The sequence below is a fragment of the Gymnogyps californianus genome, chromosome 5 (assembly GCF_018139145.2).
Source record: "Gymnogyps californianus isolate 813 chromosome 5, ASM1813914v2, whole genome shotgun sequence".
Classification (NCBI taxonomy): Eukaryota; Metazoa; Chordata; class Aves; order Accipitriformes; family Cathartidae; genus Gymnogyps; species Gymnogyps californianus.
Genome location: NC_059475.1, coordinates 17,059,141 through 17,086,935, shown reverse-complemented (window position 1 = coordinate 17,086,935; position 27,795 = coordinate 17,059,141). Strand labels below are relative to the sequence as shown.

Here is a 27,795-nt window from a genome sequence, read left to right as displayed (position 1 = left end):
CAGGCCATGTTCATATTCCAAAGCTGGCACCGAAGATGGGAAAAATCAACACCACTTTCAACCTTTAGCTACAAAGGTATTGCTTTCTAGCACCTATTTGTACTTGACATGAAATCAGCTTTAGGATTCATGTTTAAAATGGTTTCTAACAGTGTCTGAGTAGCAACAGCCAGACTGTAGAAAATATCTTTGTTTCTTAATTCATTTTGTGCCTCACAGAGGATGGGGCATTTAGCCAGATGGAGCAAAGCCTGCAGTACATTTTCCTGGGAGTTGTGCAAGGATAAGTCAACAAGCAACAACTTAGACTACTGGAACCAGCCTGTTCCAGCCCAGCAGGAACAACTTTCTACTTGCTAACTGCCAAAATTAAAAAAAAAATTAAAACTATTTAAAAGAAAAAAAAAAAAAGAGCACATTAAAGAAAAAAGGATCAGAGTGTTTCCTCACAGCAACCTATTACTTGCAATATTGTTTGCATAATACATAGAATGCTGAAGAGGAGCTCCATCATTACCCCTCAGGAGTTCGGTGACAAGCCTTGCCACTTCATTAATTGTAGATCTGCTCATGCACATTCAGCTATAGGATGCTCTAAGGTTATCAGTCAGTGTTCCTGGTTGTCCCAGTGAAATTTAAAACAGGTTCATCCAGCATTATGAAAATAAGGAAACTCAAGCCGCTGGTAAAACATAACCTTTTCAGATGACAGCTGCGAGCTGCTTCTGGTCCATATGGCATTTTACGCCAATAAGGGCTTTATCAGCAGAGCTGCAGCACAAAAAGATGATTTTGGGATTGAGGTCAGCTGGACCTGTTCCACTAACACCTATGCACCTCACTGCAACCAAAAGGACCTTATTGCAGAGGTCCTGTGAGATATGGGACACTAACATCCTTCCCCATGTCTTGGAGGTCTGACTGTGCAGCTTCTGTGTAACCAGAAAGGGCAACAGCCTAAGAGTGGATGGAGAGAAGCACTTGCAGAGGGTGTCCCTGCAAAAGAAAGCTCTGGGATGGGATGATGAGCCGCTGAGCTCTTGCCCTCTTTCAGAGTCCTTTAAAAGTTTTAGGAGTGTTGTTCGGAGCCGACTCAAACACTGGCATGGTTAGGTCTGTAAAACTTCCTGGCTTTAGAAAGGTATGAGCAAATGGTTCACATGGCAAACAATTCCCTGTCCGAGGCCAAGCAGAAAACATGATATAAATGCTAAGGCATTAGCACTGACAGTGAAGCAGTGATTGCACACTTGCTGCTGGTCCTTTTCCCCCAAAACAGAAGTCTAACACTCTGGTTACTATTTTCTCTTTTGGGCTGGTAGGAGATTTTTGCTCACAACTTAGAACATCTTGTCCCTCTCCTACAGACCAATACATGGGAGCAGACTTTCCAGCCCTACAGCTGAATTATGCAGGGCTTTGCAAAGGCACCAGTGATGTGACAGTGTTGGGGCAGGGGGGGAATATCAGGACTAGGCCCCCAAATGTGAATTCTTAGGGGTATAGCTCTGGGTTTTCATATGTCCCAGAAAATGAGGGCCTAATTTCACTGGCACAGCCTCTGACACTGTTAGGATGCATAAGAAAATAGTGTGGTATGAATAACTTGGTCAAATTCAACTCTGGTCAAGCTAATGAGACTCTTAGCAGACTTTTCAAGTTCTACACATGACACAGCCAATCAACTACAACCTATATTAACATGGGGGGGGAGGAGAAAAATCCTCTTTTCTTCCCCTAAAGTTATGCTTGGGTGTGAGGCTTTTACTTATTTAATATCTTCCCAGAAATACACTCTTTCCTTCACATGTCTCATCCTGGAAGCAAGAGCTGCTGGGTTTCCTTCAACTTACTGGAAAGAGATGCTGGCATATGAAAAGGGGACTCACATGACATTTCTGAGAAGGGCATTGCAAACTTGCTCAGAAAAAGCTACTCTTGTGTGCCTTTCAGTGCTGGATAGCCTGCCATTAACAGTTACACATCACTTCCCTCTGCCACTCACTCAGAGACTTACACAGTGCTCATGCCCTGCCTCCCGGTAAAGGGGAAAGAAGCATTTATGTTCATACCTTGGGGAAAAAAAAAAAAAAAAAAGAAAAGAAAAAAGAGCGGAGGGTGGAGGTAGTTGGGTTTTTAAGCCTCCTTCCATGGAAGGAACTTGTGCACATGAAGCTAACCCAGGAGAGTAGACGAATGGTGAGATAAGAACAAAACCAAAAAACTAAACCCTCATCAGCCCACCCTTTCTTACCTGAAATTAATTGATATAGGAAAGATTCCAAATCTAAAAGGAAAAAAGCATATTCAGAGATTAAATTTACAAATGAAAGTCTGCTCTTCGTGTACCTTGCTGCCAAGATAATTTTCAGTATCCTGTGCTTCCTCTGTGATACTTGTTAGTAATAATTACACTGAAACAGCACAAGAGTACTGTCTCCTATGAGTTTAGGTGTTAGCTACAAGAAAAAGCAAAAATATTGAACTCCAGTTTTGAGAGGGTTAAAAGCCCTCCAGTTTGCCCTGGAGCACAGAAGACCCATGAGAATGAAACTGAGCTCTGACATTTGTTGGTCAGAACTCAACAACATCAGTGACCACGTTAAAAATATATCCCACTCTGCTGGGGCCAAACTTAGGAGCAATGTGATAACCCACAATACTTCAACCCTATTAATCCTCCACCACACTTGTGAAAGGCCCTCAGACAACCTGTCTCCTCCAGGCTCCCACACAGCACATGGGCAAGTGACTTTAACACCAGGCTGATTTCTCCAAGACTGCTGATGGGCTGATGTCTTTCGCAAACATGAAGATCCAAACTCATAAACTGCAATTACTGAGGCTGCAGATGAATCCAGATTAGGGAATCAAGTTACAGGACAGGTTTTACTCCGGACTCTCTCTTCTGGTTATCATAAGCACAACTTAGTTTCATCTGAAGGTAATCCAGTTTGCATAGTCCAGGACTGCTCCACATGAAATAGAGCACAGGAAGTGGAGATTACTTCACAAGTGGACAAGTGGAGACTGTATCTGCAAAGCACATCCTTATCTGGACAAAAATGCTACTGAAAACACCCTGAATCCCCTCCCACTGCACCATGCACAGCACAACCCCCAACCTCAAAACCAGATGAGACTAAGTATGTACTACACTTCAGTACATGCTATAATTCTGGTGGTACAAGCATGTGTTAAAAATAGAGACTTGGTTTTTCTTGCCTTTCTGAGACTTGTAACTCACACATGGACCACACCTCATCTAATCAAGACTCAGAAAATCACCACAGCTGAGATCTTGAGGGGGATCACAGCTCCCTCTTGCTAACACCACATGCCATGTTTTTGGACAGATCCGTACATGTCTGATTTGTGCAGGTAAGCTGGAGGGAGAGAGCCCACTCTCACAATCCAGTCATTGAAAATGTAAATGTGACAGTCTGGGCCACAACTGAAGCCACTAAAAAGGGAAATTTAGGTTTTGGGCTTCAGACGTAACTGCTCAGTAGTGGCTCTCCTAGACCCTACAGCATTGCAGTGGGCAGAGAGGGGAGAGCATCATAACACTCCACCGGGAGTCACAAGAGCTGCCTCTTGGTTGCCTGCTTCGACCACAACTCAACTGTGCCTGCGTGTCTTTGGTCAGCGAGCAACTAGGAAGGAGCCTTTCTTCCTAGTTGAGCTTCTCAGTGTGAACTGCCCAGACTCTCTTCCAATTACACTGTATGATACAAAGCAAAAAAGAAAAAATTCCATGTATCATGCATGGAAAAAGACAACAAAAGCCTATTTTGAGTGACAAAGGCCTGACATTTCAAAGTGATGGATCTGTGGTCTTTGTAAGGAGTCAGCCTTGCAATTTGCAGCCCACATTACAGCGCTCCGAAGCTATTCATGCTGATTTCCCAATGCCGGTATTGTGTTTGCATGCTTGGCACTTCTGGACTATTCCAGGATTTCCCCAGCGCTGACTGGACACATTCTTCACCATGCTAAGAAGGGGGTGACCCATCGCCTCAGGCTGGGGGAAAATGTGGATAATTGCTTTTGAGAACCACAACCACCATATTTCTGGCTCGTGGGGGAACAGCTTGACCCTGCTCTCCCACCCAGCACACCACAGCAGCTACGCTAGCTCAATGCAGCTGTGCACTGCCTGGTATTTACAAGGAATTTGACATTTATGTTCTGATTTAGTAAAGTATAGAGCTCAATCTGTTCAAGAACCTGCTTTATCTGATTTGCATTGCCCTTCTGCCCAGTTGGCTTTGGTGCATGCCAGCCAGCACTGGTGCTTGTTGTGGTGTCAGTGCCTGTGTTCAGCAGCAGCAAAAGGAGCCCCGAGCCTCATCCCCAAAACTGCCCAGGCTCATCCCCTCTCAGGGATGCTCACGCTTCTCAGAGCAATGGCAGCTTTTCTGTTCACAAACAGTTAAAAAAACCCGCAAACCTCAAAACCCTAACAACGATCCTACCTTCCAAAATATAACTTTAATAGACTTTGTCCCCCTTAGATTCATTCTGCATTTATTCAATTACAAGGTGTGTCTGTACTTGTAGCTCTCCAGCACTGGCAGATCCCTGTGCAAGTGAGATGCTCTGGAAAAGCCTGGTTTCAATTATATGTGAGCAGTGGGGTATTTCCACTTGAAAAATCCTACTGTTTGACAACAGTATTTTACCCTTGACCAAATACAGCCCTTCAGGTTTTCCAGTGCATTTGGTACATATTAAGCTTACAGTGCCTCAGTGACAGAATGGGGTATCATCCCAAACATGCAAGGAAAAAAAAAGTCCAAGACTGAGAGACAAATGAAAATTACTTACGAATAGGTTAGAAAAGAGTCAAGGGGTAGTGACTTTCCCTGGATGGATCAGCAATAAGTAAAGCAGCTGCTGGGAGCCATTTCCCACAACAAATTCACTTAGAAGGACTAATTTATCAGGCTGCGCTGGAGAGCACAGGGAAGAGCAAAGGAGAGAAGAGGCCGGCAGCCAGAGCACCCACGCTGCAAAGGGCGGGTGACCCTGGGGCTGGTGGAGGCACCCACCAGTGGGGTTGCCTGGAACATGGCAATCCTGTTTTGCAAAGGAATTCAGGGCCTCAATGTTTGCTTTCACAGTGCACTAGAAGTACTGATGGTGCTGAGCTCCAGCAACACTTCATATTTGAAGGACCAATCATCCAATTTGTTCTTTGCAACGAACAAGCTCTTAATGCTCAGAGGTAACTATCTTTAAGACCACCAATTCCCTTCTATACACACACTTTCCAGGAGAGGCAAGTGTAAACTATATGATGGCATTTTATATACCGAGGTCTCATTCCTTCAAGCACACCAATGTAAGTGGATAATGAAGTCAAGATCCACATCCAGGATCTTACATGCTCATCTGTACAGGCAAGTGAACACATAGCAATCTCTGCATGAAAACAATACCATTTATACAAAATGACTATATTAAAGAAAAAAGCCATATACAGAAAGTACTGTATTTATACTCTGCTATGGATATTAAAATACACAGTACTAATACGTACTAAAATAGGTGTGATTACATATCAGCAAGTCCAACATAATGAGATAAAGGGGCATCTGCTTGGTTAGCATCACAGACCATGTGTCCTACAAACTGCAGTCTATCATGGAATTTATAGCATTATTTTTCAGAGACTAAAATGAAATGTCAGTTTCTGGATAGCCTATATATCTGCCAATAATGGGGTTGGGGGGCAGGGGGACATGGACAGATGCATATAACCCAAATATGAAGTGAACTGAAAATTATTTTACAGATATTGAACTGTCTACGAGATGGCATCTGGTTAGATAGACAGAAGGCAGAGACAGAGAGGAAAATTACCTTGTTCTGCATAATAGAGTGATTCATATGGATGAACCAGATACCCTAAATTACCAGCTACTAGGAGAACTGTATTGCAAATGTAGCTCAACCTCCAACATATCAAGTGCTGACTCAATCCTATTTGCAAAATGAGAAAACATGGACAAAATAAAGTCAGTAACCTTTCTGAACTTGACCATTTTCCACCTGGTAAAAACGTAGCAGCATACTGAGCAGGAGCTCCAGGTGGTATAAATCAGTACAGCTCTGTTGTCATCACAGATCGCAAAGGATAACGTATTTTTGCAGTAGTTGCTCTCCCACAAAATCAAGTGCACACATTGCTTGATCTCCTCTGGCAGCCTGTGGGCGTTCGCACGCACGTGGGCATACTCACACTAAGACAAGTTTCACAAACCCACTGTGTTACACCCTTGCGCTGCTGAACACTTCATACAAGAGGGTCTTAGCTCTACTCTGCCATGGTCCTTTTCTGAGCATCAAGGGGAGAAGATTATATGGATGACAGAGTTGGAAAAGCTCTGCTTCAATATATGCAATAAAGATGTTTTCTTCTAAGGAGCTTTAATCTGCAAGACTGTAACTTTCACTCTCCAAAGAGAGCTCAAATTCCTGACCTTGGCACAGCATCACAGAGGACTTGTTTTCACTCACATGGATTAACTGTCACTGAACAACTCATCCAAGATAATTGGCACAACCACTCCTCTTCTTCAAAGCTAGCATTTCCTCACCTATTTTCCCTTCTTCCTCCAGTGAGTACATAACGTACAATAGTGAGTACATAACATATAACAGTGACTTCAATTACCACCACGTCAATTGGCAAGAGTATTATCCTGAATAAAGTCTGCCAATTATATTAAGTGAACGAAAGCACAGCACTGTATAAAAGACACCTGCAAGTGCGCTGCTCCAAGTACCATATGCAGTTATGCACATTGCTACGTACTCTGCCTGCTTCCTGAGAAAGGAGATGCAGCAGACCAGGAGGACCGCGTGGCACACATGGCTACCTCGCTTCCAGACTACAAGTAAGTATGCCGGGACTGACCACTTCCTATGGACAAACCTATATCCAGGCTGTTATCTGCATGTATCCACACAGTTTACATGCCAACAGAGAGGCCTATGACCCATCCATAGTATTATCTTAGAGTTAAATCCAATATATTTTGTTCTCCTACTGAGCAAATGGCTTCCTCTGGCACTAAAGCTACTATTCATAAAATTGAAAGGTTTCAGGAGTGTAAAGAGGATACTAAAGAGATGTTGGCTCTATTTTGTGTTTTAACTAGGGCTGCTATGATTTGCCATTTTGTAATCAATTTCACAGTATTTTTTTTCCTTTTAAACCTCAGGGGATTGCTTTGAAAAAAATGTTTGTTTGTTAAACCTGAAAAAAACCCTTTTCTGGTTGCAGAGAAAAGCTTGGAAGTGTGCGTGGAACATAAGCTAGAATTTTAAAAATTTAACAGTAAAGAGAGCTCCTTAACCCCCTTCCTTCCCCTTTCCTTCAAGTTTCTATTTTTAAACTGAGCTTCACAATTTCTAACAACTTCGGGATCTCCGAGACTGACAATATTTTCCTGAATATTTAATATTACCCCTAACAAATGGATGAGCAAAGTACTTTTTGAGAAGCACTATCCCAGCTATTTTGACTATACCTGCATACTAGAGCTTTAATTTTGAACTTCTAATCATATGCAATCTGTCTCTCCAGCCTTGAATTGGTCTCTGTCTCATTTAAATTTGGAAAAAAGCTGAAAGAAGCTCTGAAATAGGGCAGTTTTGCCCACCCTCCCCCCAGCAATTTTCAAAGGCCTGCAGTTCAATGCCTCACCTAACTGCGCAAACACAGGCTTTCCCCTCTCCCTCCAGCTGCACACTCCCTCCTCTTGCCTTACATCCCGCAATTATGTGGCCTCCAGGGAGGAGGCCCGTTGTTTATGCGACAGAAAGGAGGTGGGCTAGCTTTCCCTTGGATCAATCAGCTCAAGTAGTCATTGGATTTTATGTGGGACGCAGTGGGCTTGCACAACTGGGTGTGCAGAGGAGCCCAATTACCCGGGCTTAGAGGGAACATCAAGTCACCTCCAGGAGAGTTAGGAACCCAGTGTCCACACCCTTTCAAGGGATTTACACAGCTCAGGAAGCCTCCCTTGGTAAATCCCAGCCCAGATCAATTAAAAAGAAAGCAGATGACAGAAAGAAGTTAAATGCTGCTATCGTATAGCACCTTCTTAATTTTGAGCACAACTCTGAAGCAAGTAGCAACAATTAAAACACCAGACTTTGTAATTACAGCATAGGAGCCTGTCTCCGCCCTCACAGCTCGCTGTAACTGCTCTCACTTTTGGAGAGCTCTTCAGCAGCCACATTCATCCACATTGATGCTCCAGCTCTCCATCCAGCTTATTACTGTCCTCCACCACCGGCTCTCTGGGACCTGTTTGAGCAGCATCTTGCCCAGATCAAGGATAAGGACTTCAGGACAGTACTGCAATATCAAATCTCAACAGTAGCCTAACATGCCAAGCATCTTGTTTCAGATGAACAGAGGCAGCTGTAAGAGGAAGGGAAGGAGCTGGAGGAAATTTTAGTCATCATACAATGAAATCTTCCCTGACTTCATCCACCGAAGACAAAACAGTAACATGGCCTGATCAGGGCCCACAATCATTTAGGTGCCAACCTGATTTATCTACAGTGATTTCTGTTCCTATACCAGCTGTTCAAGTCTCTGCTGGGCAAATTGATTGGGAATTTTATACAGTGAATGGGCCATTTCAACCACAGTATATTACTAGCTTCTCACAAATATTCCTCTCTGCTTGGGGGAGGAACGCTTATCCATCAAACACTTTGGTGCCTTCTCTGCTTGCCACGTGCTGCAATTATTTGCTTTGGCACAGCAGATCTCTGGTCAGTGAGCAGGCACGCTGTTATTTTCCCCAGCGACAGCATTGAAAAAGGAAAACATAAATTATAGCAGTCTTGGGGCTGCCTTCATTTATCCCGCAAGGAATGGTATTTTTTTGTGTGTCTAGTGCTATTTCTTTTTGAAAAAAGACGTTGTATCACTGCTCCCAGCTTTCCTTGCCCTGAGAAGGGACAGTACTGAATACGTACCCAGCTGGGGCTCCCTAGTGTGCAAATAAAACTTCATGGAAGTAAATCTTTTCAGCACAAGGCACCTGAGCTCTGCACACCCTGGGGGAGACAGGGGAAGGTTCTCTGCCACGATTTTACACACGTTTTGTGTTGTTTCTAGAGCAGCTGCTGTCTTGCATACTGGAAAATTCATAAACACGTAGTAAAGGGCATGTCCTGCTTGTACCTACAAACATGGCAGGTCCCCGACATTCTACAGGTCCATTGCATCACACTGTCAGTCCATGAGATGTGCATGGCCCGGAGAAAACAAGATCACAATGAAAGCCCAAACGTGTACGAAGATAATGCCTTTACATATTCAAACCATGAGTACAACCCATTGGCTTGATTTACTTCTTGTTCCCATCGTTTGTTTTGTGTCCTCCCTCCCCCCAGTGATTTCAGTGGTATTTAGATCAGGGCCTAAATGGATATATAGAATAAAAAATCCATTTCAAGCTAAGGAGAGATTGGAAACAATTTATCACTTTCTTTGAAAGTATTTAGACCACCTCTCCTGGGAAGGACTGCACCAAACAAAGGAAAGTAACATATGTGTCTACCTGAGTGGGGCGTCTGAAACAGCAGGAAGATAGCTGTGGAAATAAAGCAAAGGTTCTGGACTGCTGCAGGTCTAATTAAACCTTGATTTAACTGGGGCTCCAATTTTTAATCTGGATTTTATTACTGCTAATAAGGAGAGCTGCTGGAGCATTCCTTACGTTTCCTTAACATCATTTTATCCAGCAGTCCCTGGAATGTATTCAATGTCAACTGGTATCTTTTCCCTGGGACAGACATCTACACTGGCAGCTTCTAGCACTGACACAGCACATCAACTCACATACAGGAAAAATCACCATTAGCTAAAAATATCTGAATGAAAACAAAAAAGTGTTTCAAATGCCATGGTATTACCCTGCCTTCCTTTCCTTGGCTCTGTCTTTCTTTTCTGTGACCACTGAGATAGCCTCTGATATTTGCATAACTGCCTCATTTATTATTAGTTTTTAAATAGAAGTGGGAGACAGTTCCTTGATTTACGTTTATGAAAAAAACACAACCTGATAAATGTTTTTTTGTTAACAATCCATCCAAAGTCTATGAAGAACTAGTGAAAATATCAAGAAAAGGCCCAGTAAATCAGCTGTGAATGAAAACAGAGGCGGGCCATGACGTACTTTTTTCCCCACTTTCCAGAAGCTGCTCATTAAGTCCAATTTTAAGCTGGGGTGGAGACAAGCGGAGAAATTCCCAGGATGAGATAACACTGGTATCTGATTAACGAGAAATGTAACATCAATCAGACAGACTTGTAAGAAAGATATCACTGTCTTGCGTACACAGGCGCCGGCATTACACAATGTGTTTGCCCCAGAGCATCCCGCCCACCTGCTCCCTTCCTGTTCAGCTCAGACCTTCCTGAAATTAGGACCATTTCTCCAGTCTCATTCAAAGTTTCCACCTTTATCTCTCAGCCTGCGTAAGGACAGTGCTGGCTAAACAAAGAATTTAGGAGTGGAAATGACTGTATTTTGTGAGAGACATACTCCAGAGAGCAGGAGGACCAGCACACAAACCCAAACAGAGCAACACCAGATGCTTTCACAAGGGAAACTTTCTGCATCCTTTCTTACAGTAGAAATGATCTTAGAGAGGAAAGAATGACCTCCAAATGTAAGTCATCCTAAGAAAAAGATACTTTAAAGGTAAAGCTCAAGATTTTTGTACTTTGTGTGCTAAATGTAAACCCTTAGGGGTTTTCCAATAAGTCTGTTTAGGTGCTCTGCACACATTTGCTGGGTGAAGAAGAGCAACGTGTTTGTTTGGTAGAAAGCAAGTATAGAAACGCACTTATTCTGCACAAGCACAATAAGCTTTTAAAACATTTAAATATAAAAGGCTAGAAAATCAGGCATGAATGTGACTCCCCATATCCCTTGGGACGGCAGGAAGCTGGGAATGCTCCTTCAGCCCTGGCACAGCCACTGGCTTGCTCCAGCACATTTCAGCATTTTATAATGCAGCAGCCACTGCCAGGACCAATACGTGCAGAGTCCCAACACATACAATGCTCTGTAAAAAAGTAAAACCCACTGAGTTGCCCAAGAGTGCTTTGGCTGAAGTAATTCAAATGGCAAAACAGCATTTTTTGAAATAAATCTATTTCAAGTGGATCTGGCTTGTTTCTGACACCAATTAATAGCAATATTGAATTCTTGAGGAGCTAAATATGCAGCTTCTGCCCACTGGACTTTCATGTAATGACACTGTAAAATGCTAAAAAAACCTGACTCACTTAGCCAGAGACTACACATGCTGTTTCCCCCAATACAGACCGTTCAACACTCCCTTTTTTGAAAGTATTTACATTCAAATTCATTTTGAGGGTGGTTTGGCAGTAAGAACTGCAGCTCACAATTCCTCTGTACACCATAGCCATATAATTGTTATAATTCAGCTTTTTAGGTATGCATTCTTAGATATCTACAGACATGCTTTAAGTAGGGGTAGCTGCAAATGCCCTATTACAAGAGAAACAAGCCAGCGCTCCCCTGCAAGACACTTTTGTTCCTTTCCTTTAACAAAAATACACCAGCTGTGCTGCTGCTTTGTGCAAAATAACAAACTACCCTAATTCACAGCACTAATACTCATCAACCTGTCAAAAGTGCCTGCTGTCCCCACAAACAGTAACCCTGCGAGGAGCCAGCACCTTTCCCTTCAAGCTCCCACGCACCCACCCAATCTCCTGATCGTGGCCAGCGTCATAGCATCTCCAACTTGACTGCCGATGCTCATTCACTGCCCAACTACTACTGTTATATTTAAGCCACAGCCTTGCCTCCAACAGTATGATTTCTGTATCAGTAAGGGCCGTTCGGGCTTACAAGAAAAACAGCACTGAGGTTTCAAACTGAGGCACCTCAGAGACAAAAATCAATAGGGAAGTTTGGAGGCAAAGAAAAAAAAAGGATGCAGTGTTGTATTTCACTGAATTACTGTACTTTGGACATAACAGAAGATTCTAATAGGTAACATGGAAAACCATTGCTAAAAATTAGGAATATGTAAGATCTTGTGAACCTGGGAGCATAGAGATGATTCTAGCAGCCTTTTAAATCAACTTAATGTCTCATTTTCCAAGTATCAACTTCTGATCATTTCTTTTCGCTACTGTATTCAGTGTTCAAGACACACTTTTTCCTTGCATCTTCCCTATACCCTGCTTCAGGAAAGGACGAATCACTGGAACAGAGGCCAGTGGCATACCAAGGATGCTTGGGAAAGCTGCTCTAACTTTTATTTTTATACATTTGTACCAGCTGGTAATTCATCTTTCACAAAGCTGCGGATGGCTGAAATTTCATTGCAAGGAAACCATGCTCTGTTTAATAACAAGAACAATCAAATGCCATGATTTGTAGGAAGTAACTTTTTTCCTTGACCTTTTTATTACTGGGAAAATGTCAGCAGATTATTAAAGTGCAGAGAGCACAATCTATGATAAATAACCTTGTGTGGCCACATACCAGACCAAAACGCCCCCTCCTCTCTGTCCAGACATGTACCTTAGTTTTCCAAAATGTCTCTGATTTATAAAGAATTATAGATAACAAACAGAGTCTGAACGCCAAGTGCAATACCGTGGGTGAACAGGGCTTGCTCAATTCCTGGAAGCATAAACAAGGCGGGGAAGGAACAAAAAAAAAGCAAGAGCCAGAATGCAGCCTTACTTCTGTATGTGGCAGCTGCAAGATCACTGCTGGCATAACACACGCAATCTTTATCTTTACCTGAAATACAGCATCATGAAAAATTGGAAAGGACCCAGCAAAAAACCACAAGGCTGTCTCCAGGTCTTAAATCAACTGCAATGAGAGATTTAAGGTGTTCAACCTACTTAACTACTCAAAGACACTTAAAGCATCACCTGATCATAGACTACAATTACTTAGAGGGAAAAGATGTCAGAAAGCTGGAAAGATGAAGCTAGAAAAAAGCCAGATGAGAGAGAAAGTACACATCTTTTATTGTAAAGATAATTACCCTTTGCACACATTGCTGAAGAGCACAAAAGAATCACCAACAAAAATTAAAATGCACTGCATGCCTAAGATACATACTGTAATTCAACCAGAAGTTACTAGATGTGAGGTAAGAATCCCAGGCTAAAATCCTGTGGCTTGCAGATGCAAAGTCAAATGAGATCAATAGGACTGATACTTCCAGCTGTAAAATCCAGGGTGCAACGAAAAGCTGAATTGTCCAAAAAGCAAACTCCAGCCTTCCCACCTGAGCCCACTTGCTCACCAGATAAGCACCCGACAAGATCACCATACCAACTGCTGCAGAGTCTTTCTCCATGCTGCCCAAGTGCTGTACCTTGCTGCACTGTAAGCAAGCAGCAGGGCAGCCTGCGACAGGCAGCTTGTGTTGCTTGTTAAACATTTCTAGCCCCTAAATACTGCATTTATTCTCCATTTAATTCTTCTAAGGTCCATTTCCAAATCAGCCGAAGAAAAAACTGCTTTACTGACTTCAGTAAAATAAACTTTATTATTTCATATGCTGTTTCATTTTCTGGTATTCAAAACTAAATGGTACAGGTATTTACAGTACCAGGAGTCTCATCTGTAGCTCATCTAAGATAGATTCACTGAGCCAACGGCTTAGAGCGCAGTAGGATTGCCCATTAAAAATACAAGGCTTCCTGCAGGCACCATCTATGTGTGCAGCTCAGCTCATTTTCAAAACATTATTAAGAGCTACACTACTTAACTCGTCATTTAATTTTGACGTTAAATGAAAGCAAAGAGCATGACGAAAAAGTGGCAGTGGAAAAAAAAAAAAAAAGATGGGCCTGAAGATTTCCCACTAGCTTTATCTAGAGAGTAAACAGGCATACTCTGGCTGGGACAGGGCAGGCAGATAAGGCCAAATAACCCGGAGAAGAAATCAGACCCTCTCTCTACCCTCAAAACAGAGTCTTGTAGGCCAGCAGCACAGGAAAATAAATAAAAATGTAATCCCAAAACTTACTTTCTGTTCATTATTTTTCCAGTGCAGACAGAGGCACAGGGGTGCAAGCAATCTCCCCACAGCTACACAAGGCCTGTGATGGAAGCAGGAACTAACACTGATCTCCTGAGTCCAAAGCCAAATGCCTTAACCACAAAAATTATCCTACTTTCATTGCCTCAACCTGTCTGAATCCAGAAGTACCAAATTACTGGTGGAGGGAAGAAGGGAGGGAAGGGAAGAAAACAGAACATTTATCGGGAATATTTCCGACCCACCTAGAAGCAGACACTGCTTACATTGGTATAAGTCTCCCATATTGCAGTCCAAGGAATTTGGAACAAGGGTGTGAACCTTTAGTGCTCAAAATACTCAGCTTTCTGAAGTTCAAGTGAGGCTGACACAGATCCTCTATTAAATCAAGCAAAAAGCCCCATATTGCTTAATGCTTTAGACAGGGGACTGGAATGCTCAAGGGATTAAATAATTCACGCACTGCCTTTCCCCGGGGGTTCACATCCAGCCCAGATCACAAGCGTCAAGTACAATCACGCGCACTCTTGATAGACTTTGAGAGGTAAGAGAATGGCCCGAGTACAATTCCCAGAAGACAAATGCTCGTATGGGACAAGTCCCTGTGGATCAGCTTGGCAGCAGTCCTAGCAGGACAGCAAGAGAAGCCAGTGGAGGGAATACTGCAGAGAAGTGGTGTCCTGAAGCCCAGGGTACAGAGGTGAATAAACGAGGGAACGTGCTTTAGTTTCCCCTTGACAGTTTCAGCTTCTGAAGACCCGGTGAAATCCTGGCCCAAATAAATTGGTTTTATCCACATGGAGAGGCAGGGTGTGCTTACTGCAGCTCCACGTTAAAAGCATAAAGATGCCGTTCTCATTTGCACCAAACATGCCAAAACAAAGAGCCGGTGAGTTTTTACACAGGATACACACCTCTGCACACCTTGTGATTTGCTCAGGCACTCAATCAAGGGAGCCAGAGGGAAGCAACTGTCCGCACAAGCTACCTGCAGCTCCAGCCAGGGAAGAGCAGCAGAGGCAGGTGCTGGCAGATGGCACAGCAAGCTGATGTGCACCCACTCAACCAGCCTGGGGACCTGAGCTGTTGCAACTTGCTACAAGCAGAAAACAGCAGCAAACTACACCTTGCTCTGCAGCGTGGGCGAAGCGTGGAGGGAGCAGAGCCTCCGGGGAGCCATGCTACAATCCAGTGCCTTCAGAGCTGACTCCTGCAATAGCATTTTCCGTGCAGTGCCCCCGCTTATGTAGCTCCAGGCTTGGCTTGAAGGCGCAATCTGCTTCTTCACTCTATTTCCACAGCCATTTTCTCTTGGAGTGCCTGCTGTTTCCTTTCAAAAACTGCTGCGTCCCTGAGGTACAAAGGGCAGAAAGCTCTTCTAGCAAAACCTGGGAGTCAGCAATAGAGAGGGGAAAATAAATTATTAAGGACCACATTGACGCAGATTTTCTTTCTGTCTGGAGCAAAACTTAAATCTCTTCATTCTTCCCCCATTGTGGCTATGGTAATAATGCACAACTATTCATTATCCTCATCTTAACTAGAAAAGCTCCTTTCAATTTAGCACTTAATATAATTATGGCAAATTAAATAGTGTCTAGAAAAAAGTCTTACTTTTTCAGAGCTATTATCTTACCTCTATGAAACTCTATCAGCTAAAAGTGAATCTAGCTATTAAACAATAAGGGTTTGTATCTATTCAGTGAGCAGAAAAGCGAGATGTTCAGCTGAAAATTGTTCAAATTCTATTTCCAAATTCAATACCACATCTCCAAGGGAAAACAGGAGAATCTCATTAATGATAGCACAATGTCCCTTTTGCATTGTGGAGACAGTACTTGAGCACCAATTCTCTGTTCACTTTCATTCACCTCAATGAAGTTTCCTTTTTTATACAAGGATAAAATTTGCATTTTACAAAATAACAAGGCAAATTATTGCCTTTGTGTGCTTTCAGCAAAAGTTCTCTCCAGCTAGCCATGTATTGTTAATGTGATTTCTCTGAGACACACACACACAGGATAAAAAGCACTTGGCTGCCGTGAAGTCAACGGGAAAACACACAGACTTCAAGAGGGTCAGAATGTCAAACACAACACAGGAGATCAAACTACAGAGGCCGGGAGAAAATCAGGTAAGAAGCCATGTGCATTTACATGCCATCTAATAAATGTATGGTGATAAGTGGTAAAGCTTGGAAGATCCAGTTCTGCAAACATTGACTCACACAAACAAATCCCGATTTAGAGCAATCCCATTGCAGTCAAAGTAATTTCGTTTGTGAGGACAAAGTGCAGACATGGATTTCATACCTATTCACATCTGTACCACAGAAGGATGTGAAAATCCCAAACACAGATCTTTCCTAGAAGGTCAGTCTGTTTAAAGCAATTGATTCCTACACTGCTACTCAGCAAAAGAAGGCAAAGCATCCACAAGAGGTATCCAAGAGAGGCTCTTGGTAAATGGTCATTCTATGTTCTCATAAATAAATCAAACACTGGCTTGGTAATACTTGAACTGATATTAGAAACATTATTTTTAAACACAATGTAAGCATACCAGCCATCGGGAATAAAATACTAAGCAGGAAATATCTTTATTATATTGTTGTTCAACAACTGGGAGAACATTAGCAATAATTAGCAGCCAGCACTAGAACTGCTCTCTGCTAACTGTGCATCTTGTGGATAACAGCAAGGCTTATATTAACACAGTGATGTCAGTTGACGACAGCTTTATAGCAGAGACCAGCATATTGTGCATTTCTGGGAAAAGGAATCTTTAGCACTGTGGGGATTATTGTGGTTAAATTGCTTCTGAGTCACAGTCGGTTGTTGCTCAATGTTTCTCACTTGGTCCCTACCTACCTTTTATTTCCTCATGAGGATGCACCTGTTTGGAGAAGAGAATAAAACTGGCACTGTTGCACCCGCTCTCGTAGCTAATTTAGAGGAGTTATTCAGTATCTTGCTTACACAATGGGATTATTTTTATTTATATTACAGAACAGCCCAGCAGAAGCCAAGGCCATATTGCATTAGACATTGTGTGAACTCACGATAAAAGATAGACCTTGACACCAAAGAACATGTAATCCAAGCAGACATAAAAGAAGATGAAAAAGGCATGGGAAGCTGATGTTAACACACCCTGGCCACTTACGTTCTTAGGGCACTCAGGAATAGGAGACCCTACACCACACTTCTCAGATACGCTCATGGCTAGGGGATCCTCCCAGCTTCTTGGCACACCTCACCCCCTTGGAAAAGAAAGCTTTCAGCACCTACGCTGAGGGTTTCCGCAAGCCAGAACTTGAATACCAGCTTGTAAAAAATTAGGTTAGATGCCTGACAGTCTGGGCTTGGTTTACACAGCCTACAGCCCTGACCACAACTAGAGCTCCCCGAGTCCACTGCAATGCATAGATGTATGAATAAATGAGTGCAGGTATGCCAATGTGCCTGCCATGACCTGGAGTCCAGAGAGAAATTCAGGTGGTAACAGCAGAGTGATTATAGACAACAAAGCCTGGGTGGATCATCAGTCAAAAAAATATGGGGCCTGGTTTGCATCCGCCGAACCTGAATTAAAAACAAACAAAAAAATCCATTTATATCCATTCTTATTAAATTACATCTCCTCTTCAGTGAGGGATGTTACAAAGGCAGAGCAAGACAAGGAGGTTGGGCCAAATTAATAGATGTTAAAATGGAAGAAGAAAATCTATTTTAAACCAAACTCAAAAATACAACAATTGTGTATTTCATGCCTAACACACCTGTGTCCTGCTCTAGATTGACGATAACAGAGAGCTCCATGGAAGGGAGCTTAAATTACTGCCTTGCCCACTAACGCTCCAATTTGTATGGTGCATACAGTGTTCACAGAAAGCCTTCATAATTCAAGTAACAATTTACAACTTTATGGAAAAAAAAGTGATATTGCTCAGACCTGAACTGTCTGACCCACATATGAAAGAAAAGGTCATGAAACAATCTTCAAATCGAGATTTCTTTCCTTAGTAAGGTAAGGGGGAAAAAAATTATTCATTGTATCAGCAACTGTCAGGCTTGCAGCATTGCACGAGGTTCTTTTCAAAGCAACACAGCAAGAAAAGGCAGAAAGATTCATCTTATAAAACGTAAATCTCATCTATTTGCATCCATGCCAGGAGCTTACCAGAATAACCCCCCCCCAGCCCAGCATTAATTCCAGTGGCAATTTCACATTCATCTTCCAGGGATTTTACAGATGAGCCAGCAGCAGCTCCCCAAGTGAACTGTGCAGTGTTTGATAAAGTGTCAAAAAGCCTCAGTCACCTCCCACTACTACATAAAAGTGAGTCTCTCCTGATGCTGAAAGTCATACCAAAAAAAAAAAAAAAAAAAGAAAGAAAAAAGAAAAATTAAATTGTTCTTTTCATTCTGTCAAGGTTATCCATGGTGAGTAATAGTTACTCGCACCATGTAGAGTTCCCTTCCTCTCGTCACTGGGACGTGGCAATTGTTTGCTGTGAGGAGAGAATTCCCTGTCATTATAATCTGAGAAAAGAGCAAAACAATTGAATAGTGCAATGCTACCATAGGCTTTGCACTCTTAACTGGCATCAAACAACACAGGTAATAAAAGCCAAACTGTCTCTGCAGCACTGGAGGTGGAAAGGAGCAACAACACACAAACAGTTGTCTGGAACAAACTGCATTAGCATGGAAATTAAAGTGCCTTTTAGAGCAATCTCATGTTTTTGCAGTGAGGAAACTGAAGGAGAGCTAGCAGGACACTGCTTTTGTGCTCGAAGTGCTGAGATGCAGAAGGATCAAGTTCATATTCAAGCTTTCCACTCAACACAGAACTAGACATTTCATCACTCAATGTCTCTCTTCCGCATCTTATAAAGATAAGCGGCAAGTCTGCTTTTACCTTAGCCTCAGCTGATCAATTTAGACAGCATACCCTTCAGGACTCTACTACAGTAGCATCCCATTTGGGGAATACACACAAAATAGCTATTACATTATTCTGTGGGGGTACAATTTCACATTGATTGATTCACTGACAGATCAGGCAGGATGAAGCAGGCAGACTCAGTGTTGGGGTTTTTACCCCCCAAAGGATAGCTGCCCATGTCCCAGTTTACTAAGGATGTGTGTATTTCTCTTTTGCCTTTACTTGGTTAATTTTACACTGACACTATAATCATGCAAATGGTAACCAGGTTGTCAAAACACCCAAATTCACACAGCCCTACAGCCGATTCCCAAGAAGTCAAAGCTTGGCTTAGAGTTTAACAAAACACATACAAAAACTATTATCAAGAAGGCTACCAGCACAATAAGGTTATTGATATTGGCCCATACCACAGAACTCAGTGACACATTTCAAAAAGGAAGCCTAGGTATACACCTAGCTGTTTATTAAACAAGGAGGAGAAAAGAGCCTTTTCAATCGAGAGTTTGATTTACACATCTATAAATCCTTCAATCCAAAAGGAGTGTAAAGGAAATAATGGCACAGCTTCAACTGTAGCTCTACAAACACAACACAAAACTATCCGAGACTAGAGAACAAGTGATATGCCCATGTTTTTTACGAGGTTGGAAAAAAAAAAACCAAACAACAACACAAAACAAAAAAACCCAAACAAAAAAACCACCACAAACCACCAAACCACATAAGCGGCTGGACTATTCTAACCTAAAAAAAAAATTCCACTTTTCACATCACTCTCCTTTTGTGATGGGCAGAAACCATTTAAGGGTAACTCTTACTAGCCTGCTGTCAGCTGCTTCCATTTTTATAGAATATTCCCCTCCAATCCCTTGATCTTTTTGTATTACACAGATGCATATACAGTACCTAGAGACTGATGCAAGCATGACACCCCTACACCCTGAAACAGTATTCCAATAATTCAGAAATGTGGAAATTCTTGAAGCAGTCTTGGCTTTTGAGTCCCTCAGTGATAAAATACTCCTGGTCAGCAGGCATTATTTTTGGAAGTTTTTGCTATTTCCTGGCTCACCTGATCTCACGTTCCAAGCTTGGGAGAGAGCATCCGTGAATTAATTTTGCTCCCACCACCCCTAGAGTAGCAATGGATAGAAGCATTTCAACAAGGAGTCTCAGAGCTGCTACTAATTGAAGGCTGGCTTAAAATATACAGGATGCTCAAATGTGCTGTGTCCAATTAGTATCACAGCAGAAGCATGTGGGTAGTTAATTTTGCAGGTAGGAAAACTGCTCCTGAAGAGTAACCCATCACCATGGGGGGGAGACATGAAGAAGGCAGGCAGGTACAATGGGAAGGTGAGATTGCAAAACCAGGGCAGTGTGTAGCCAGGTGTGAAGAAAACTGCTTGGGATCTGGGTCCTCAGCAGCTCATCCTCTGGAGCAATAAAGCAGCAGGCAGGAAGGTCTGGGCAGGATGTACACTGCTCCTTAGCCCTCCACAGAGGCTCAGCAGCTGTTTATCAAAAGGGTGTTTTTCAGGATGGTTGTCTCCTTCCTCCTTTATTGCATGGCCAGAAAAAGCCACAGTGGTGGGAGGGGCTGGGATGAGGGCAGATCTTGTGATTTAGACACAGCCCTGTACAATTAAATGCACCACAATCACACTGCTCCATAAGGAGGGCTGTGAGCTCCACACGCAGCAGCACCTGGGAGGAGTTTGCTCAGTCTCAGAAGCTTGGTGCTCTGGAAAGCACAGCACAAATGCCAGCAATGACAGTCAGAAGCATGCATGAGGAGTAAGCAAGCCCAGCCGCACACTGAGACAGGCTGGCATAGCAGGTCACTGTCATTCTTGCCCAAACCCATGTGTATTTGACATCTGGATTGTTTGTTCCCATCCTGAGCTGCTTCTTGTGTTTCCTTTACCTTCATAACCACAGCAGGCATGCACAAACACCTACAATGCAGTGCCAGAGACATCTTATATTGAGGAGTGGAGGCATGAGGAGCAGCATTTCTGGCTGAGAAAACACTGTGCTACAAATGCTCCAAAGGCAGGTCAGGAGAAGAAACACTAAATGCAGCTTTTCCCCCCCAAATAAAACAGGAGATCAAATAGCACAAATCTGTGCAGTTGCAGAGGGAGGTCTGTGCTCCATGATTCAGAAGCAGCAGGATGCTGCTGACACACTTCAGGGCACTCTCATTTTCACCTCTTAAGCCCCTGGTCCAGTCCTAAAAGACTTTCGCCACTGGCAACACTGACAATCTCACAATTGCCTCTAGCAGAAAACAGGTCCCTTGGACATGAAGTGAGTCTAACCCAATTCAGATCAGCTTCGCTAAAATTTTTACGATCTACGAACATAATATAAGTTAGTCGAGCCTGAGTTTTGATGTGAACACAGCACACTGACTTCAAACACTGCCCATTACAGATTACAGGAATGTCCTTTCCCTAGAGGTATCCCGGATTCCAAACCGCAGCACCGTATCGGACACAGAGACATTTTTCCCCTGCTGTAGCCAAGAAAGCACCTTGCTAAATACCTAAGCCAGCAATGGAAACTGAACCACCTGTACTGTACAAGCCTTCCTCCCACTCACCTGATGAATCAGTGTTGCAATAAAGCACATGGAAATTAAATTAAGTACCATGAAAAGATTACAGCAGTAAATCCGCCTTTCAGTTACATTCATGTAGCACCAGGATTAAATCATTCCTTAGGTTCACATTGTCCGCTTCAGACCAAAACAGGCTATGGGCAGGACTAAGGCCTGCATTTTTTCCCTTGAATCAGAGAATTGCCATCCCTACCTTGATCAACAGTGGCACAAAGTAAATCCTGGCGCTGAACCAGACTCCCTTGCTGCCCCTACACCTTTTTGGCCCAGCTCAGCCATCACCCTCCTCTCCAGGCTGGGGTGAGCATACTCTCAGAGTCACCTACCATCCCACCATGAGCTGCTCTGCAGAGAACACCCATTCTCCACTTTCAGCAAGAAAATTTACCACACGCAGAGGGGAAGCCGCCACAAAGTATGACTTGAGGTTTATCTCCCTCCCTCCCCCTCACACCTCTTTGGAAACTTGCTGCCAAGGAGGAAAGGTGGCAGCTGGGGACACATCCAATGCAGCGGCTGCTCTCTGCTGTACAGACGTTGCTGAATACTATTATCTTGTGCATGAGTGCAAAGAGAGGGAAGCAATTATTTTGACAACAAAGATACTGCTGCAGCTAGATGAAGTGAGAAGGTGACTACACAGCTTAAAGAAGTTTCCTCCTGTCTTATGTTAAACAATTATTTCACACTACAGCACTTTAGGTTTGCATAGCACTCAAAAAACATGGTTTCTGATCCAGCAGACAGTTGTATGTGCTTATATATTTATTTCACTGGGAATGCTGCCTCGTTTCACTTGCTGCAAGCTAAAAGCATTTCCAAGCTCAGGTCTACCTGGTTTTTAGATAGCAATGCAAATGGTCTCCAGTATGGTATCTGTACGAGTGCCTATAGGAAAGGTAATTACTATCCTCACTTACACGTAGCCAATTAGTATCAGTGCAGACAGTCTCCTGACTATTTCCTCACCATCCTGGAATAAGTACATTAAAAATGGGTTCCACCAACCAGATATGCCCACACGTCTAAAGAAACGATGTCACCTTGGCAGCCTGCAATCCCCCACGCCACACCAGCCACACACCGGCTGTCCAGCCCTGCCATGCAGAAATGCTGGTGGGTGGGTGGGGGGCACCCCACAGCTCCCACTGTCAAACCCCAAACCACAACAGGCACACACAGAAACGGAGGAACACCCTTGCTACACACAGCCTGGGCACAAGGCATGGGCAGAGGCAGCAGGGTTACCTTCCCAGAGCTGCCAAGGCTCAGCCTCTAACTGAAATCACTCCGCTCATAACACGACTCTGGGGTACCACGTTATGCTTAAAAACAGCCTAGCTGCGCAGGGGACAGGGAGAAGGGCTGGCTTGGGGGGGGGGGGCGGAATGGATTTATTGGGGTAATGGTGGGGGGGAGATATTTGCTTTTAGAGGGTATTTTGGGAAGGATGGCTTTTGGGGGGGAAGGTGGCTTTTTGGGGGTAAAGGGCTCGGAGACAGCCGACCCACAGGCTGGACAAGGGGGGAGCCCGGCGCGTCTTACCTGGTCGGGGTGGCCGAGCCCCCCGCGCGGCGCCGCCTTTAGCACGCCGCACCCCGCCGCCGCCGCGCCACCCGCATCGCCGCCGCCAGGACACGCGTGGGATGGGGTGGAGGGGACACGCGTGGGCCTCACAGAGCCCCTCTCCCCCCGCGGCACGGAAAGCGCGGAGCGGCGGGCCGCGGCCGGACAGCTGCTCGGGGGAGGCGGCGGCGGCAGGAAATACCAAAAGACTGATCCAACCACGCTAGGGAGGGAGGGAAGAGAGGGGGGAATAGAGGAAAAAATAGAAGGGGAGGAAAAAAAAAAAAGGGAGGAAAAAAGAAAGGAAACGTGCAAAATCCGGGCGGGATCGGCGCGGAGCGGGCGCGGTGCTCGGCTCCCCGCGCCGCGGCCCGCGGGAGCGCCCCCGGGACCGCCCCGGCCTCTCCCCGCCGGCCCGGCTGGGGCTCCGCTCGGTTTGTTATTTCCCCCCTGGAGTTTGTTTCTTTCTTCTCCTCGACACAGGGAGAGGCTGAAGCCAAGGCAGAGTAAATAAAGCAAAAAAAAAAAAAAAAAAACCAAACCCCAAACCCCTAAACAAAAAACATGCAGACCCCCACCAAGCAAGCAACGAGCCATCCTTGGGGTTCACTGACGCCATGTCCAAGGTAACGGAGAAAAGTCAACCTGGGGAAATCGCCACGCTGAAGCCCTCCAGCTGCAGGAGCACTTTGTCTCAGCATCCAGCCATATGCCTCCTCCAACGCTGTGACTAAAAGGCGCCCGTGCAATATGCAGCCCTGACACGCAGCCGGGCACGCTCCCAGCTTCGCCTGTGCATCCAGAACAAAAAAAAATCAATCCTGTGGCAAGCACGGACCCCTAAGCTCCTCCAGACGAGGAGGACAGTCCAATCATCGCATCCCTGGCCACAGTCTGCCTGCCCCTCGGGGGAGGCATGACTTTACAGGCAGTGCAATATCTGGTAAAACATCACAAGCAGAAAACAACCCAGCCACACACACTTAACTGCTGCTTCCTCTCCCCTCCACCCTGCTGGTCCCACGGTTCAATACTGGACCAAGAACAGGAAGCCAAGTGGGACTTCATGCCTCCTCCATCGCCATGGGAAAAGGTAATGCCAAAAGTCCACGTAGACTCGGAGTAGCACAGTTAAAAGGCACCCAAACTTTCTGAAACCAAAATCACATGAGGGGATAATGTGACCAACATGCAAGTCTGAATCACCCATGTACAGCTGAGCCCTTGGTGCAAAATACGGCATGGAGCTCAGGCTCATGCTTCTGAAACCAGAAGCGTTAAACCAGATGCCTGAAGTGCTCTGCTACCCCACCCTTCACAGAAAAAGCTAGATTGTTTTTCTCTTCAGTGTGTGCAGCCTCTAAACCAAGACAATGACCCACCAGCTCTGATGTTCCTCATGCTACCCAGGAAGCCAGCTTCCAACTCTAAAGAGCAACAACATTAATTGAAAAGGTCTCCCAGATCTAAGAGAAAAATCCTGAATTCATTCAAAGCTGCAAGCTCAACCTTGGACCAGGACACAATTTCTCTCACTTACTGCCTCCAGCCAACTACAGCCCATCCACGGACTACAAGGCTTCACCCTGCATCACTTATATCCACATACCTAACGTTAGCCAGTAGAGGTAGCTGATTTTCTCCTAGTGAGCTTGGTGGGACATAAAGCAACATGCACTATACCTAGCTAGGAGTACAGCATGGTACTAGAAAGAAAATTCGCCATCTATTTTTGCTCTTTCCTAGAAGTGCTAGTACAAAGCAGGACTATGAACAGATCACACAACCTAAGCTGTCCCTGCTATTCAAGAGTCACTACAGCCCTTCTCTGCCCATTAAATAAGCCCCTGAATCACTTGCATAGGCAGGTAATTATTCAATTCACCTGTATTTGTAGTGATTTTTGCCATCATCTGCAAGGCGTTGAGAATTGTCATGATTCCAGCTGCCTTCAAGTCGGTTGGGATTTTGACTTAATCCTCACCAAAATTTTACCCTGAGGGCAAGCCTGTATTGTGCAATGGGGCAGGGCACTGCATGGAGATGCCAGAATGAGCTCGTCACCTTGGCTCAGGGCACTGCCAGGCAGAGCTGCCGTGTTGGAGGCAGAAGCAGCTTACCCTGGCTCATACTGCCTCTCCGTCTCCCCGCTGCCTCCTACCCTGTCTGCTCCAGGCCACACCAGGCTCCTCTCTGTGCCCTCCGCTCCCTTCACCCTTCTGCCTTTAGGGTTGGCTCACTCAAATGCAGCCAGGTAGTTTGCCAGCACCTTGCCTGGTCCAAATGGCTTTTCCACTAAACCATGGGCTTGACATTGATCCTGCTGTCTGCATCCAGATCGGCTTTGTCCAGCCGTGGCAACAGAAGTGGCTCCTCATCTACTTTGGTACAGAGATCTAGCATTTTTAGCATCCCTACATGAATCACAGTGGGACTCAGAGTCCACTTCCCAAGGACTTCTGTTTTAAAAGTTTTTAAAACCCTTGGCTAAAGTTTTCCACTAAACTATTTTCTTCTCATGCAATCATTCCATGATTATTAATATTTCATCTGTTCACTGCCACATCACTGCATAGAGCTCATTTGATTAAAAACTGAGCATCCAAAAACATTCCTGTCAAAACAGTTAGAGACCCTGACAAAGAATACTACTTGATGTTTTCCTATGTGCTCTAGGACAGTGCATGTGACATTAGTGATGTGGATACACAGAGCAAAAGGCTTGCCTGTCAATATTTTATAAGTAAAACTGGACCATCAGAGAAATTTACGTCAGACTGATGCTTTGCATCATGTAGCCATGGCATTTCTGACATGGTCCAGGGAGCTCTGAAACTGGATTTGCTATGTCTTCAGACCTTGCGCCAGATGGGTTCTCTGACTCTGGGTTAGACAAGAAGAGCAATATCCATCACTTCCCTGCCTGTCTGTCAAAGACAGGACCTGAACCCATTCTCCCCCTTATAAATCCCCTACAGAAAAGTGGGGAAACTGAACCGTGCAAACACTAATATTTTTAAAGACTATTTTCCAGAGCCCTCTAGTGTCTGTTCTGTTAACAGCCATTCAGAAGACAACACATCTGCTTAGGCTTTGCTGGTTATGATTACCTTGCCTGCTCCATCTGCAATTCCTGCAGATATACCTGAGCTGCCCGTAAAACCCTAACAGGGTAGCTGTGGAGTACAGAGCTCACGACCCAACCCTGCATTTGGGCTGAGGTTTGCTGTGTGCCCCAGCTTCTGCCCTAACACCACCTGAGCTCCCTAGCTTAAAGCTAATTCATCAGTGTTCCCCAGATATGACATATCCCTTTGACAAAAGTTCTCTGTACAGATATACCTGGCAGTTAGGGCTGAGGTCCCTTCAGGCTTCAATTCTCCTTTCCAAGAAACCAGCCTTCCTTTTAGGGGGTCTGCAGCTGTGATATTTTCTTTGGGCATTTGCCAGTGTTTGCAACACTTATCCTTCTCACCACAGCAATGTAACTCTGTACTAAGAGGGCTTGTAAATTGGTGTGAACTCTATCATAAGCAAGGGTAACAAAAACAGCAAAGCACAATATGCTGTAATTGTAGTGCTGGGAGAGTGAAGTCAGAGTGATTCAGTTGTGTTACTCCAGGCCTTTACAATCCAATAATGCAACCCAGAAAGCTTAATAGTCAGGGCACTTAAAAACAATATCTAATGTCTCTTTATGACAAACCTAGGAGATGTGCAACAACACAGTATCAGTGCTGTTTAAAAATTGTGATAAACACAGACAGGGAGGTGAGCTGCAGCAACAGACAGATCACTCCGTTCTTTCAGGTCAGCAGCCTGCCATTTACTCTAGGAAATGATTGCAACACTTTCCCGTGCATCTTCCTTTTTGAATCCTTCACCTTTTGCTAACTGCTGAGCTCCTTTTCCCGTCAACAGAGATCAGACCCCATCTATATGAAATGCAAATACATACTCATTTTGCAGTGTCCACAAGACTTGCATTTTATGATTTCCTATATCTCACAACATATCTACAATAGTTCTACAAGCTCCTGTTTATGACTAGAAAGGTTATTAAATACCATAAAAGCCATCCAATATATTTATTGGCCTCTATTAAACTGGAAATTGAGAGGAACAATCATATTCCTATCGTTATAATTAGTACAATGTCTCTACAGCCATAACCACACTAATCAGACATCATATGAATGGTTGTTAGCATTGCAAGATACTTGCCCTTAAGCTCATGACACATAGCAAGACAAGAAGCAGGAAGCTTTAAAACAAATGAGTTAAAAAAGAAGTTATTAAACATGAGTCTTTATCATTAGCCATAAGGTTCAACACAGCTGTATAAAATCAATGATAAGAAAAAGATCAATTTTACTTGCATGCGTTTTCCAGTGCAAAGTTCCTTAGCAAAAATATTTAATACCATAGCTGGATAGAGCAGGAGTTTCTTGTTAAAAAATAGTACTCTGTCTGTTTAGAGCTCCAAAAAAGTAAGTCCACAGCTAAACATGTTTGCTCATTTTACATTTTGAAAAACAGAGCTGCTGCTAAACCAGGTTCCTAAT

General features: G+C 44.0%; 1 protein-coding gene across 3 annotated transcripts in view; it reads right to left on the bottom strand.

The window, feature by feature from the left end:
- OSBPL5 (oxysterol binding protein like 5) overlaps positions 1–24,975 on the bottom strand; it is a 146,181-nt gene extending 121,206 nt beyond the window's left edge. For 2 of the 3 annotated variants that reach the window (XM_050897134.1, XM_050897135.1), the window contains exons 1-2: positions 24,840–24,975; positions 23,809–24,021 (exon numbers count right to left, since the gene is read on the bottom strand). In XM_050897134.1, coding sequence (XP_050753091.1) covers positions 23,809–23,931 — 123 coding nt within the window. In that variant the 5' untranslated portion in view covers positions 23,932–24,021; positions 24,840–24,975. Of the gene's footprint in view, positions 1–23,209; positions 23,259–23,808; positions 24,022–24,839 lie in introns of those variants that run through there. The other variant, XM_050897136.1, reaches the window with a different exon arrangement.
- Positions 24,976–27,795: the final 2,820 nt, after the last annotated feature.